The sequence below is a fragment of the Phalacrocorax aristotelis genome, chromosome W (genome assembly GCF_949628215.1).
Source record: "Phalacrocorax aristotelis chromosome W, bGulAri2.1, whole genome shotgun sequence".
NCBI lineage: Eukaryota > Metazoa > Chordata > Aves > Suliformes > Phalacrocoracidae > Phalacrocorax > Phalacrocorax aristotelis.
In genome coordinates, this window is record NC_134310.1 from 3,711,494 (window position 1) to 3,726,184 (window position 14,691).

Sequence of the window (14,691 nt, forward strand, 5' to 3'; positions counted from 1 at the left end):
ACTCACCATAGCTAAACCTTGTTGTAGTAGGGGCCATGGGACTCTGCAGCGTTGTGGCTCTGTACCCGAGAGTTATTAAAAAGATCTTGAATTACCCTTTTCAAAAACAGGCTCTGCTGCATTGTACAAAATGCCATGGAAAAAGGGTTTCACATATTAACATTTAATTTTAAGAAATTTTATAGAAACTACAACATTATTGCTTTTCAAGAATTAGACTTGTGCAGTCCCTTATAAAGCTTGTGTTATGGTATGTTGATGTTTGATTTATGGCTCCCCTAGGTATGTTATGGATACTCTGCTTTTCCTTTGGTTTTGTTAATGTTAGCACTCAAGGGTGTACATTAATGATTAAAACTACATAGTCAGCAAAAAGATGCAACTTCAGGATTTAATTGTATGACTTCTATGCAGAAACTATTGCTAACATTTTGTTGCAAGATAGAGCTCCCAAAGCTTTAAATTATAAAGGCTTCTTTCAGCAGCTTGTTAAGAGCTGGTATACATAACCGAACATCTGGTTGTTATCAGTACATTTTCACTTCATTAAAAACTATAAATGCATATGGAGGAAAAATGAAATGCTGTGATCTAGTTAAATCACTGTTAAGTAGCACCCTGTGGTGCCCGTAGAAGTCGGTTGATATTTCTGTTGCATTCCATTATTTTCTGTAGTTAGTTGGTTTGGGTTGTGATCTTAGTTACTTCCAAACTTAAGTGTTAACAATGTTTTGACTTGTTTAAGGATGCTCACTACGTTACCTGGGGGCCTAAAAGTTGAAAGCAGGAGGAAGAAGGGTGACATAATTGATTATAAAGCTCTACAGAATCATTGCAGTGTGGGAACAATGCCATGTATAGCTGATGAGAAATGCTAAGGCTTTTTTTCCTTGCTAATTGAGTAGCGAAGAGGTTAAGAACTGTTTTATCTCCTATTTCAGAAGTGACATATTTTAATATTTTTGTTACTTTCAAAACAATAGGTCCGAATAGTGTTTTTTGGCAAAGAACTATTCAAGGAACTTTTATCAAGATTGTAGTAGCTCCAGTATTTGAAGAGCTGTTTGACTTCAGCATTTTTGGCAACTTTGCCTAATCATCAAAGGGAAACTTTCATTTGTTGAAACTTAGGTTGAAGCTATCAAAAATACCCAAACTGAAGGAGATTTGTATTGCTGCACTTAAGATCCTCAAAGTTTGACTATTGTGCTCTGTGTAGGAGGGATCTGATGAGTATAAAGGGAGTGTTATTTTCTGCTGCAGGTGGTGGTGGTGCAGCAAAGAAAAATATTTATTTATTTGGCAGATTTTCTTCATTACTCTTATGTTTTTCTCTTTTCTAATGGCAGATGTGTGGCCTCTTAAGTGTCTAATGGTCCTAAGCAGGAAAACCTTTATCTGTATCACATCTTATTCTTTCTGATCTAATTCTATTCTAATTTAATTTTTATGTTAGACTTAGATCAGTGTTTCTCAATGACCTGTCTTTTCACTAGGCTAGTTTTAACACACGTTCAACTTGTAACAGACTTTCTAATCCCAGAGCATAGTATCAGTGGTCTGTTATGTTCATCACAGACCACACTGTATATTCAAGCTCCTAAAGATCTGCTTTCTCTGTTAGTTTTCAGCCCTATTTTCACAAAAAATGCTGGATGCGTCTTGCAAAAACCTGCTTGCTAGTGTTTGGGTTTGGTCTGTGGTCTGGGCAGCAAAGACACCTAGGCACTGAAGTCGAGCATATCTCTTTTTGGCACCTTAAGAGTTTGCAGACTGTTTCAAATCAGTGGCAGCAACCAGGCTGACAGGAATAAGCCTTTTTTCTTCATTGCCTAGGCAAGCATGAGACCCAAAGAGGTTGTTGCCACCGCTACATCAGGATGGCTCCGCTGTGAAACCAGCGGCTTGCATTTGAGAAGTGGTGTTACAGACTGTGGAGCGGGCCTACCTTTCACGCAGGCTGCACGGCTGGAACTCAGGACATGATTCCTGTGGTCTGGCTCTGTCCAGATATCTGCCATGGTCTATAGTAGCTCTTTGAGCACCTGGGTCATCATCTCTGTGGCTGCCTTTTCTCTGGGGGTTGAAAGCTACACAAGGCCAGTTGTTTGAACTGTCCATTTTTATGGGTGTTTGGACTGCTCTCTTGTGTTCTGTTGTTCAGAAGGTAAGGTCTTTCTCTTACAGTAACAGGTATTGCTAACAAGACTTGTTGATATGAAAAGTAAATACAGAATAATATAGATCCGCTGTGCAACATTTAAGTCCTAGACTTTTCCTAACATTTTTAATCTGTAGAGGGAAGAGCTGAACGCCAGTGAGGCAAATGTATGCAGCCACAAAGTCTCCAGATGGTTTAGGAGCAGATCTGGGAACAAAGGGTCTTGAATCCAACTGCCATTTTAATCGTTTAGGTACCCCCTTCAGAATATCTCCATCTTTGGTTGTTCTCTCACTTTCATTCTGTCGCCCAGTCAAGAATACCCAGTGCAGGGGAGATGCAGTCGGAAATGTCAGAGATGCTCGGTGTTTCTCGAGTGCCCCTTTGGGACAACTCCCAAATGTCTGGAGTCAGCCGTAATGAGCATAGCGCGTTATTGGCTGCCACGGTGCGTATTTGCCATCAGTGGGTGTAAAATTAGGAGTGATTCCAAGAGGAAAGATTACGTGCACTTTGAGTTGTTGGGCTTGTATCCTGAGACTGATAACCAGATACTCTACTTGCTTTTCAGTTTTCAAAACTGATCCTATTCTCTGGTGACTCCTCTTTCACCTTTCTGGTGGGCCCTCAGGAAGCAGGGAAATGAAACCTGGTTCCTGTATGATTTGAGAGTTTTTGTATGAATCAGCCCTGTTGGCAACTCTCCTAAATTAGAAAATGAGCTACCTTTTAACCTTTCAGTACTCGGAGTAGACAGCCCTGGTTGGGTGAAAGTTCAGGAAAATATTTAAACAGGGAGGGTGCTCGGTCTAGTGGTTGAGTTGAAATTCAGAGTTTTGTTTCTGGCTGTTCAGGCTGTTTGCTCTATAGGTGTGAAATCATTTATGAGCTCTCAGCCTCCGTGTGCTAAGATCTAGAAATGGCTGCATTTCGTGGAGTAGTTAAAACTGTTTACAACAGCATGTGCCTTCAGAGTGGTAATTGGAGTTTCTAGCTGAGGTTTTCCTATATAATGCCTCTGTGCTTCGTTCTGGGTCCTCTTTCACAGACCTCTCTCTTGCAGGCAGCGAGCAAAGCTGAACGATGTTGCGAGTGTGGAAAGCAGTTGTGAGCGGTGCTTGGTGTTGGAGAGAAGCCCAGCAGCACCAGGGTGGTGACACATAGGTAGATTGTTGGAAGTTCTTGGTAGTTGATGCTGATAGAAGGCCATCCACATGGTTTTGAATGGAAAAAACAGATGCCAGGATACTGGGGAGCTGAGGTTTTAACAGGCCCGTAGTTCTTGTTCTGTGGGGGGTGATTACATCATTTGGAAACAGTAGGTACACTAACACTGCTACCTTTACTAGCTTAGATAAGCTGCTGGTAGCATCAGACTCCTGTGAACTGCTCTGTTGCTTTAATTGAGTCTGCAGGAGCAGACAAGAGTATGTTGGCTTTTTGTATTTTCCCCACAGGCTATGACTGACAGATGACCTTGCTATTATGATCTTCACATTTTGGTCTGCTTCAGACTCCAGCATTTTCTTCGTAGCTCAGAGGAAATATACTTTGAAACCTAGTGGTGTGTCATGGCGTGGCACCAGTTCGCTACGTGGTACCATTTAGTGCTCACACTTGTCTGTGCAAGCAAGCAATGGCAAGTGTTCAAGCTGTTGCAGTTGGAAGAGTTATTGCTCAGGCAGGTTGCCAGGTTGAATTGTCTGCTTGTGTGTGCTCTTTTCCTGCTTCTACCACAAAGATGATCTTTTTTTTTTGTTAAAGATTATTCTTTTGACCGTAGTCTCTTTCAGACATTTGGAACTTTTAAAGTGCAGTATCATTGTGATATATTTGAAATAAGCATCTGTAAAAGGACAAGTGATCTTGGTCCAGTTCAAGCAGACAAAACCTTGCAAGGGTATGATATGCAGATAGATGGTCTAGTGCAGTTCTCCTGCCCTACATGCCTGGAAGTTGATAGCTCTGATGGAATTTACAAATCTGCCACCACAATTAATTAAAAAAAAAGAAAATTTAAAAAACCCCAAAGTTCTTGATGGAAGACTAGGAGACCAGACCTTTCCAGTTTGTGTCCTGGAAGAATTAGTTACTCTACCAATTCCTTCTAAAGCCGTACTTCTTTTAAGCCTAAATGCAGCACTGCTTTAAGCAGTATTCCCAGGGCCATAGGTTTCTTGAAGAGGATCCCAGGATCTCTGCTATCAACCTGACAAAAGGGATTAAGATGGAAAGTGTCGCTGACTTATTAGAGTTTTTGTCATTTGATTTTAATGCGTTCTTGTCCAAAGACTACTACAATGCAAACTGTATGTTGTTTGATTTAAAAGCATTTGTTGAAATGATTTGGTACCGTTGCTTTTGGAAGGAATCCATTGACATATCAACTGTTTCTCATTGAAATGTAGATACTAAAACGTGTGTTAAATACATGCACCCATTTATGTTATTGTAGCATCTAGGAGTCTTACATTTTGGAGCTCGAGTCATCATTATCTGAAGAATTAATAATTTAAGATAATCACAGATATGTTATGTCTTTGCTTTAGAGACTAAATGTGTATATATAACTTTCGTTGCCAGAAGTCAGTTTTAACTTCGGTGTCATATTCAAGAACCTGGACCTGTTATTCCATCTGGTTAAAGAAAGAGGAGCTTGCTTTGTGTTGCTCTAAGAAATGTGATACCAAGGAGGAGAGCTACTTTAATAAGGAAAGAACCCAAATGCAGGAGAGAAATGATTGCCATGATTTCTAGAATTCAGTCTGTACCAGGTGGTTCTCTCATGAAGGAAGTGCGCCTTAAGAGGGACAAAAGAATGGTATCTCTTAGCTTGTCACCTGAAATGGGAATATGTCCTCCAGTGGGAAGGAGAGAGAGAAAAAGAGGAAAAAAATTGAGAATAACTACAGAAATCTCCAAATGAGAAAATCCAGATGGAGAGGAAAAAAAAAGACCTGTGTATGCTTTGGTACCTTGTTCTATGAAGCCCATTTGCTTGGGATGTGAGCTTTATCTGAGTTCTGTGGGGTTTTTGTCTGTTTTATAAGACACTTGGGAAAGGAAAAAAAACCAAAACACCCACAGAAGCTCAAAACATCATGCAGTTCTTCTGGGTTTCTGAAATAAATAGCTAAATAATTTTGACATGTAATTGATACATGAGTTCATTATTTCTAGTTTCCTCCTTATCTGCAAGCAAACAGTTTTCAAAGGAAGTTAGAGATCAGCATAAATTCCATGTAAAGTCATTCTATATGACCAATAGCTTTGAATAAAATAAAAAAAAATTCAAAACCAAGCCCTCCTATTCTGTAGTCTCTCAGTATAAATAAACAATATTTTCTTTGAAGTTGAGAGGTTCCTGGTATTTCTTGTGACCCTTTATAAATGCTTGACTTTCAGAAAACTGTTCATTTGACCCTTGGTGGAGAAAATAATTTTGTTCTGAAGCTTTATCCTTGTGCTGATAAGTTAAGGGTGACTGTAGCTGAGGGGTTGCCGCAGATATCACCACTGTGGTTGTGTTTATGTCAGAGCAGATTTAATTTGAACAGATTCTACAGGTTGAATGGAATGTTTCTGCTGCCCTGACTGGGTTTCGAATAGAAAGAAAATAAGAATAACGCATGAACTAGAGCCATGTGAATTTAGCTTTTTTCCTTTTTTTTTTTTCTTTCAGAGTTATTTAATGGTACTGAAAGCAGATCCCTTCTTTCCCCCCCCCCCCCCCCCCAATAAATGACTTAATACACTACAGTAACCTCTTGTTTATTTTTTCACACTGAATCTTATAAAAATAGAGAAGAATTTTGTAATGTCTCCTCACATTTGCTATCCACTTGTATGGTTTGCCAGAAAACCAAATAAATGAATGACTGAGGTGAAGGAAAAGTGTACTAGACTGACATTTCTTGCCTCTCAGCAAAGTGACCCAGCTGTTTTGGATGCCGTAACATGTCATGAAGTCAGCCTCTTCATTCAGCAGCTCAGGGCTGGAGACATTATTCTTATAGTCTCAGCGTTGGTAATGATAAGCTTCTGAATTTTTTTTCTAAAAAGCATTTTTCCCAAGCTGTTTTTTGTATTTTGATAGAAAAACATGTCTTTATTTTTTTGCTGGTGGCTAAATATCTAATAATCGGTACATATAGGTCTTCCCTGCTTTGCTTGGGATGGATGTGGGCAGTGGATTGCAAAGCATCACAGTTTTGGAGAGGGAGTGGGAGCTGTTCCTAGCTCAGCCTTTGATTCTGGCTGAGATAAATTTGCTGTGGAACCAGATCACAGTGTAACCTCTGGCCTGATCTAATTATCAGCATTTACACTGGCTAACTTCCTCAGCCGTGGGCAAAAAGTCCGGTAACTCACAAAAACTAGATGTAATTAAAAGGCACTTGATGATTTTAAGGAAGAATGTTGTTTAAGCAGTACGTCTCTTCCTGACCTGTAACTTAAAATCTTATGGATTCAAATACTTAAATCATGTGAGAGAAAAACAAAACAAAAAAACCCCAAACCCCCAAGGAGTTTGCATCACCTTCACTTGCAAAAATGTTTTTGTATCAGAGGTAGTGTGGTTGTGTGGACTCCAGTCCAGGAAATCGTGATTCCAGTTTGCTCTTGACTTTGAGCAAATAACTAGCATGCTCTTTGCTCAGAAACTCTGGCCTAGAGCCGCTGCAGAAGAGCTTAACTTAAGCTGTCTGTACACTGTGATACATGAAGCTCGTCTTCCTCATGTTTTACAGCAATGCATGGTATTTACAGCAATTGTAGCAGCACAATTGAGTGTACTGAAGTAATCGAGTGTGGTAAAAATCAGACTGATTTCTTCTAAATGAAATCCTCTTCGTTTTGGTAAGGACTGCACCAGTTCTGATCCTGAGACTAATGAAGAATTTTACTCCAGCCAGTCTCTTCTGTGGTAACTTATTTTGTTTCGATGGTGATTGCACTGTAGCTTTCAAGTTGTCCTTATTTGAAAGAGCACTTGGTTTTCTCTTTATACTTGTTTCAACTGCTAAGAATAAGATTTTTTGGAAGGTGGCGGTGTAACAAAACAAAACGTAGCATCGCTGCTTAAACATGCATTGATGCTGATCTTTTTATTTTTTATTTGAAATACAGATACTATAAAATCTTTTGAATTTGAGAAGTATAAATAGATTTTGAATTTCCAGTACACTCCAGGTCACAAAACCTTGGTAATTGATGCCACTTGTAACTTAATGGTATTGGCTTGTGAAGCATACTGGAAAAGTTAAATAGTAACAGTTGGGGAAACACTAAAAGTACCTAACACAATCTTTCTAATGGATGCAGGATGGTACTCTTGCACTGAATGAAGTATCTCCTTACTTTTAGAGGAGGTGAAAATTGTCTTTGGTTGAAAGCAAGAACGATACTGGCTCATGTTCAAGTTAGTTCGTTTATTTTTAAAATGTTTCTTGTAGTCTGCAATTTAGTGCCGATTAAGGAGGCAAATGCCATTTTTCTTCCCTGTTTAAAAATGTGTAACAAGGCAGAGGTGGGAGAAAGCACAAGATATGCCAAATAGTGGGTGTCTCTCTCATCCATTCTGCTGCATAGCCTTTCCTAATTAACCTTACCTTAATGAGCTTGGCTAAACTATCTGGTGTCAGTATTTAAACATTAAAGCACATGCTTTGGGATTGGGTGTAATATTTTGAAACTTTAGACTTCACTCTTATTCCAGAAATACCACTGAGAACTGAACAACTGTATGTAGTATCTTGATACCCTGAGCATTCCTTACATTTAAACTAGCATTTGTGTGTTATTCTTTTTTTTAGGGATCCACTTTTCCTGGGAGGTAGAGCTGTGTTTGGCTAGCTGGACATATCCATGACTTAGCATGATGGTTTCATGACAATTTTATTTAACAAGAGAAGGGACGCGCTTTTGAGATACATTTATTATTTTTAGAGTGATGTGTAGTCTGAAAATAGTGGCTGGAATGTTCTGGGCAATACTTCAGTGTTTTTACATTGCCTGTCTTTTGGCAATTAAAAAAAAAAAGATGGTTATGCCTAAGAAAAACAACCTATTGATGGTATGAAGTGAATCTGGGTTTTTTGAATTTGTCATTTACGTGTTCCTAGTTGAAACCTGCTGTGCTAGGCAGTGTATAACCTCGGGTGGAGCTACCAAGTGTTCTTGGAAGTCAGTTTGTAAACAAACCCAGTAGATTCATCTTTATAAATGCTCCTTTTTTCCTGCAGAGATATTACGTACAGCATTTCCTTGGAAGCTGTGACAACTCTCATTGTCTTCCTCTCCTGCCAATTATTCCACAAAGAAATTCTACGAGAGAGCATCATTCACAAATACCTGATGCACGGTCGATGGTATGTCATGTCCTGGGGTGGTAACTCACGGCAGAGCAAATGCTTCTCATCGCTTGTGTAGACTGTTGGTACTTGAAACCAAAGGCAGCAAAATAAGTTTTTATGGAAGACTTGTTCTGCTCAAAAGAAAACAGAACACAAACCCAAACATCTGTAAAGGCTGTTAGAAGGTTTTCGGTTTAAATCTCACAGCCCTGACTTCAGCAAAACTATTTTGGAAACTGTTTTCTTTTTTTGAGGGTAATTTTATTAACTTAAAACAGCTTCTACTTTTCAGGATGGTTTTTTGGATTCAGCTAGGGGTATTTTCCTGTAACATTGGAGTCTAGAGAACAAGTGTACCTCAGAAGTGCTAATGAGCCTTCTTGTGATACAAGTAAATAGCAGCCCCTTGAAAGATTGCACGTATGTGCTACATTAAGTTTTAAGCTGCAATAGTGGAACCACTTAGCAGGTGGGAAACTCTGTACGAGTAATACCACTTGTTCTGGTGAGTTGGTTGTTTTGTTTGAATGGCTTGTCATGGTGGCTGTTAAGCATTTTGGTCAGGCTACCATTCATCCTCTTTAAATTCCACACAGTCAGATTATGGGGAAGTGTATCAGTTGTCTGGTTTTCTGAAATTTCTACTAGATGTGAGAGAGGGGTACTGCTCTGGGGCAGCGTGCAGGGAACGGAGGGAGGCTCAGCTTGGCTGCGGGCAGAGGGAGCACAGGGCAGGCTTCAGCCTGAAACTGCAGCAGGGTAGAGGTTTGTGGGGTTTGGTGGTACTTCAGTCTCTGGACTGAAGGAAATGAGGGTTTGGGGGAAAACGGGGAATGTTTGGGAGAGAAGGCAATATGTGGTCTAAGATATCCGAGTTAGGAATAGCAAGTACCTGGTGTCTGGAGAGAGGGGTGGGAATTTGGTGGCTGGGAAGCCAGGGCAAGGGGAAGAGTTGGAGGGGTACTGGTTAGAGGGGACTGGAGTTGATTGTAACACAGCCCCTGTTTGTTCACCTCTAAATCATACGGGCGTGGGAACTAACTGTTTGCTTCTGTGGAAATCCTTCTCTGTTTTGGAAATATTGTAGCCTTTTATTTAAATCCAGCAAACTTTACATGCATTTGTCAAAATCATCAATTTGAGGTCAGGTGTTTCACTGGTCTTTGCAAATTGGCCCCAGCTACACACACAGGCAAAAATATTGGGAGGGTGGAGAAATAGTATTGTTACCTGTCCTGTGTAATGGAAGCATGGAGTGAAAACTAAACAAATACAATGTTTCTTGCCCTTGCATCAACATTTTTCCAGTTGTATCTTGAGGTAAAAGAGCACAACAATTCCATGAGTTAAATGATTGATTTAAAAGTAGTATTGAAAAAAGAAAACAAAAAATAGTTTCCATGATCCTGCTGTTGAAGGTGCCCCTGCAGAGCCCTGCTGAAGTCAGTGCTGCTTTGCATGGGCAAGACCGTGGCGTTCTTTCCCTTTCCAGCCTGTTCAAGACTGGGGGAGTTACTGTCTGTGTTTAATGCCAAACACCAGCCTTTGCACCCTGCCTGGGCTTTGTTGTGCCAAATTTTGCAAGTTGTGAGTCAACTAAACCTGTTTTCTTTTTCTTTTCAGTCTCCCATATACCAGCAGACTTGTGAAAACTTTACTATATAATTTCATTAGACAAGAAAGAAGCCCTCTTCCAGGGACCCATGTCTTTCAGCAGCCATCGGATGGAGGAGGACTGCTTTATGGGATTGCATCTGGGGTGGCAAGTGAGTCTCATTTTCTATAAAGTATACATCAGACCTTAGGAAGTGTTGCCTTCTGTGTGAACTCTTGTACAAACACGCTTGTAGCCCATTTCTTTTTCAACAAGCCATACAAGTGTGCTTGCTCAGTATAGAAAAGCTGTCTTTGGGCCTGCTTGGATTGTAATCATAGGCGGTCCATCTGAAAATGTGTTAGAATCTGAGGCAGCTATGTCTGCAGGCACTGCAGGGGTATCCTTCCCTGCAGGACAGCACATTGTAAAAATAGCTCTTAGTCAATTTTCTTTGCTTTTGTTGGTGCTTTTTTTTAAAAAAAAGAAAAGTGCCCCATTTGATAATGCTTCAAGCTAGTTAAAGTGTTGTAAGAAAACCTTCTATGTGCGTATTTTATTCTCTGTGATCACTCGGTGGATATGGTGACCTGCTCTGTGGCTCTCCTTGAGCAGAAGGCTGGACTGGGTGGTCTCAGGAGGTCCCTCCCAGTCTCAAGGACTCTGTGATAAAAAGGAGCAGCCTAGCTAGGAATTTTTGTAACATAGTGTATGCTTTTCCCAACATGTTGACAAATGTTTTTCCTGAATAGCATGACTAGACTAGGTTGTGACCTTTTGTGGGTGGACAGTTTGCTATAGAGAGATACCGCCCAAAGAATATGAAAGACTTGATGCCATTTTTGGTTAAGAAAAAGGTTTCTTGCGTTATACTGTATACTGGGTTTTGGTTGGTGGTTGCTCCTTCCCCATATGAGATGTTTTATTGGTGTGTGTATTACATATACAAATTCTTCCTAAAGGCTTTTCTATTCCATATAATAAGAATAAACTACAATGTATTGCTAACAGCTATGGTATATGTGATCATCTTATTCCTGATAAACTAAATAACACTTTGCAAGTCACTTGCTGTTAAAACTGTTACTATTTATTTTGCTCTTTTGTGAAATCCATTCACTGGCAGCATCCCTAGGGGATGTTAAAATTCAGGCCACAAGCGGTCTGCCAGAAAATATTTTACGGTCTGTGACAGTGTGTGTGTATCTCCTCACGGAGGCAGTAAAAGAGCATGTCTCTGTAACTTGGTGCGGCATAGCCTAAACACATCGGTGCTGCTGCGTAAGATGAGGTTGCACACAGCTCAGTGTGCTGCTGCAACACGCGTCTCCTTTCTGGTTTCCAGTTTACACGCTCAAGGGTAGACCACTGCGATGTTTGGGTTATGCCTGTAATGTAAATTGTCAGAAAACAGTTGTTTGGTTTGCAGTTTATTTAAACAGAGAAGAAGAAAATTAAATTTTTCCATATAATGTTTTTATTTGAGTCCCAACAGGTACATTCTTCTCCTTCTTTTCAACTGCTAGAGAAAATTGCTCCTAAAATGTTTTTTCCGAAGCAGTTTTCAGTATGTGGTTTGTATTTTCGCTTGTGACTGCAGAGCAGTTCTCTACTTACCTGATGGTTTAATTCTTCTTGGTTCTAATCTCTCTAGTCACGCTTGAGAATCTTTCTGCCTGAGTGCTGCCACAGGCAGAGTAGCCTTTTTCCTCTTCTGGTTACTTGATTGATTTGTAAAGTCCGTCCAAATTTCCACCACTCCTGCCTTCCTCTGTAGCTCCTCTGATATATCCCCGACTGATTTTTTGCTTCTTGTATGTCGAGTTTGCATTTCTTAGTGCAGGCTTTTAAGGTTCCAGCCTACATCTGTTCTTGTCTCTTCCTGCACTTCCACCCCCTTCACTCCTCTTGAACCATTCTCTTAACAGCCCCCTTGGCATACTCCTACGCTTATTTTGTTGCTTCTTTCATGAGTACCTGAAGTGCCATCTCTTTTCCCAGTGAATTTAGTATCTTCTTTCAAAGCTTTAAGTGAAAGAGCCTTTATAAAGAGTATTCTAATGATCTGCTAGGGAAAGGGGGGGGGGGGGAAGCCACATTCTGTCAGAAAATTGAATTAATGAAACTATGAAAAATTGAAACTGTTTGTGCCCAAACAGTTGGTTAATGTTTTTTGTGTGTGATTATTTGCCTGAATACAATACTGGACTATGGATGAAGCTTGGACGCAATAGGATTGGTAAAGTCAATGGCATAGTTGCCTGCCTGTAATACCCCTGTATTAACCTTTTGCAATCCTTTGTTTTCTATAGAGTCAGGCACACGGGTAGCTTGCAATGCAGATTAGAAGACAGCAACACAAACTGGCGGCCTGTTATGGAACAGAAGCAAGTTTTGAGCAATGAGCAGATGTGGAAAACTTAGGCGTGATTTCTGTTGTGTTTCATTTTTGTGTATTTTGTAATCTTTACGAGATAAGAATTGAAAGAAGAATGGAAGAATTGAAAATTCACTTATGTGGCTCAGTGTCTTTTAAATACCACATAATGCTTAAAATAAATTTACTGAAATAGTCTAAATGTAATCTATTTAGGATGAAAGGAGGTAGGAGCCTGGTTTTAAAAATAATTTAAAAATCATTTATTTTTCATGTGTGTCTTTCACAGCCATTCCTTACCCGACAAAGTGTCTCCTCCCCTCCTCAGCTTTTCAAACACAGCCCCCCTGTGAACATGCTCTATAGGACCAACACTTCATATCCCTCCGTAGGTTTGCTTGCTTACCGAAGAGGCTAATCTCCATCAGGTTATGAAATCAGCTCACATGCTTCAGGGGCATTACCCACTATTGATATCCCCGTTCGATCCCCGTTGAGCTCTCTTTGTTGGAGGTAACCCCCTCTCCTACTTCTTCTAAGCTGATTTCTTAGGCCACATCATTCAAGTCCCATATCCCCATGGTATTTAGATGTAGTAAAAATGACCGGGGGGGAAAATAAATGGCAGCCAGCGAGCCAACTAAACTGTCTGACTATTAATGGTCCTGTTAGTTGCAAATTTACTTTACCACAAAGCCCCCAGCATGTAATCCTTAGATGAATGCCTTTGATTGTGAGGGAATATTTACAGCTGACCCTGCCAGCAGACTGCAAACCTGCAGTGGGCCTCCTGTCCCACATTAAATCCGCTGGCATCTGTTGCTGGGTTCTTATCAAGCACATGCTCTGTTGGTGCAGTGTTTGGGCTGTAGCGCTCACAGATACGGCGGGCCTTGAAGAATAAATCCCCACATTCCTGCGAAATGCTAATTCCTGTGAACGTTGTCACACAGGGAGGAACGTTACAGTTTGTACCTGCCTCCGGGCATCGTCATCCGCAGGGAGGTTTGCAGAAGGCTTTGATCCCCGCCGGCCGCCCCCTCCCCGTGGCAGGTCCCCAGTCCTGCTGCTGGACCACCTTTCACCAAGGACAAACTTCTTCTTGGCCAAGCGTTGTAATGCCCTTTTCCCAGACGTGCCTGAGTGACACAAAGTGATATTTTTTTTAATGATGTTTTTAATCTCTTTTCACCCCTGCCTATGCCTTGCATTAGTCCCCACGTTGCTCTGATTGAGTGTGTTGTTCTTGCAGAGACCCTCAGGTGGTCTTATGCCACCTCCAGCCACAGCAGAGCTGTGCAGGGGCACAGACTGAAAGGCGGTGAGAACTCAGTGTGTTCTGATGCCTATTCCCTGTGTGTCTAAGCATACAAGTGTAATTCAGCAGCTTATCATTCCCAGCACGTCCTGTGGTACGTGAGATGGATCCAGACTGCTTGGCTGCTTTGTGTCGGACAGAAGACCCAGTGGCGGGTGATGGGCCTGCTCCATCCACTCTGCAGACAAGGATGTCTTTAGGTCTATGCCGAAGAATGACTTATATTTTCTCTTTTCTTATGCCTTTACCCAAAGCCGACACTTTTCCATCCAAGCTGTATGAATGCTGAGCAAGTTTGGGCTTGAACATGGCCTTGGAGCCAAGCCCACTGGCAGTGCAGAGGTGTTGTGGGTGGCCAGGGGGATGTTTGCTTCTGCTCCTTTCTGAGGGCCTATTTTGGTGAGGGATTGGAGAAATGTCTCAGAAGTTTGTGATCACTTGACCCTTCAGACGGTGGATGGTGAGCCCTCAGCGGCGCTTCTGCCTTAGTTCTCCAGCATCCAGCAAAGGGAAAAGGTTAAAAAGAATAAATTACCAACACTGATCCCCTGCCTTTTTTGTAAGTGGAGCCTGGAGCTGCTAGAGAGTCCAGAGAGGAATTTGGGGGATGGTTGTTTGGTTTAGGGATGCCTTTTGAGTGCATATCCTTATCCACATGCTTTTTCTTGTTCAGATCCACAGGAATATTTGGCCCAAGTCTGGAGTGGATGTGGTAGCACCACCAGTGAAAGGTACTCAGCTGGGACTGCAGCTTGAGAGGAGACCGTAAGAACTGGCAGAGCAGGCAGTGGCTCTCCTGCCTGCTTAGAGGGGTCTGTCAGACCGGGACATGGCGCTGTCTTTGGGCTCGTTTCTGGTACTTGGCAGCTAAAAAAATCTTGCAAG

General features: G+C 41.2%; 1 protein-coding gene across 18 annotated transcripts in view; it reads left to right on the top strand.

Annotated features, from left to right (window-relative positions):
- DYM (dymeclin) overlaps nt 1-14,691 on the top strand; it is an 88,997-nt gene that overhangs the window by 36,573 nt on the left and 37,733 nt on the right. For 9 of the 18 annotated variants that reach the window (XR_012657807.1, XR_012657805.1, XM_075077537.1 and 6 more), the window contains 2 exons: nt 8,407-8,532; nt 10,141-10,283. Coding sequence is in view for 12 of the 18 variants with exons in the window: in XM_075077537.1 (XP_074933638.1) it covers nt 8,407-8,532; nt 10,141-10,283 (269 nt within the window). In the remaining 6 variants the exon portion in view is untranslated. Of the gene's footprint in view, nt 1-8,406; nt 8,533-10,140; nt 10,284-14,479; nt 14,663-14,691 lie in introns of all 18 variants that reach the window. The other 9 variants (XR_012657808.1, XR_012657803.1, XR_012657804.1 and 6 more) reach the window with 3 other exon arrangements.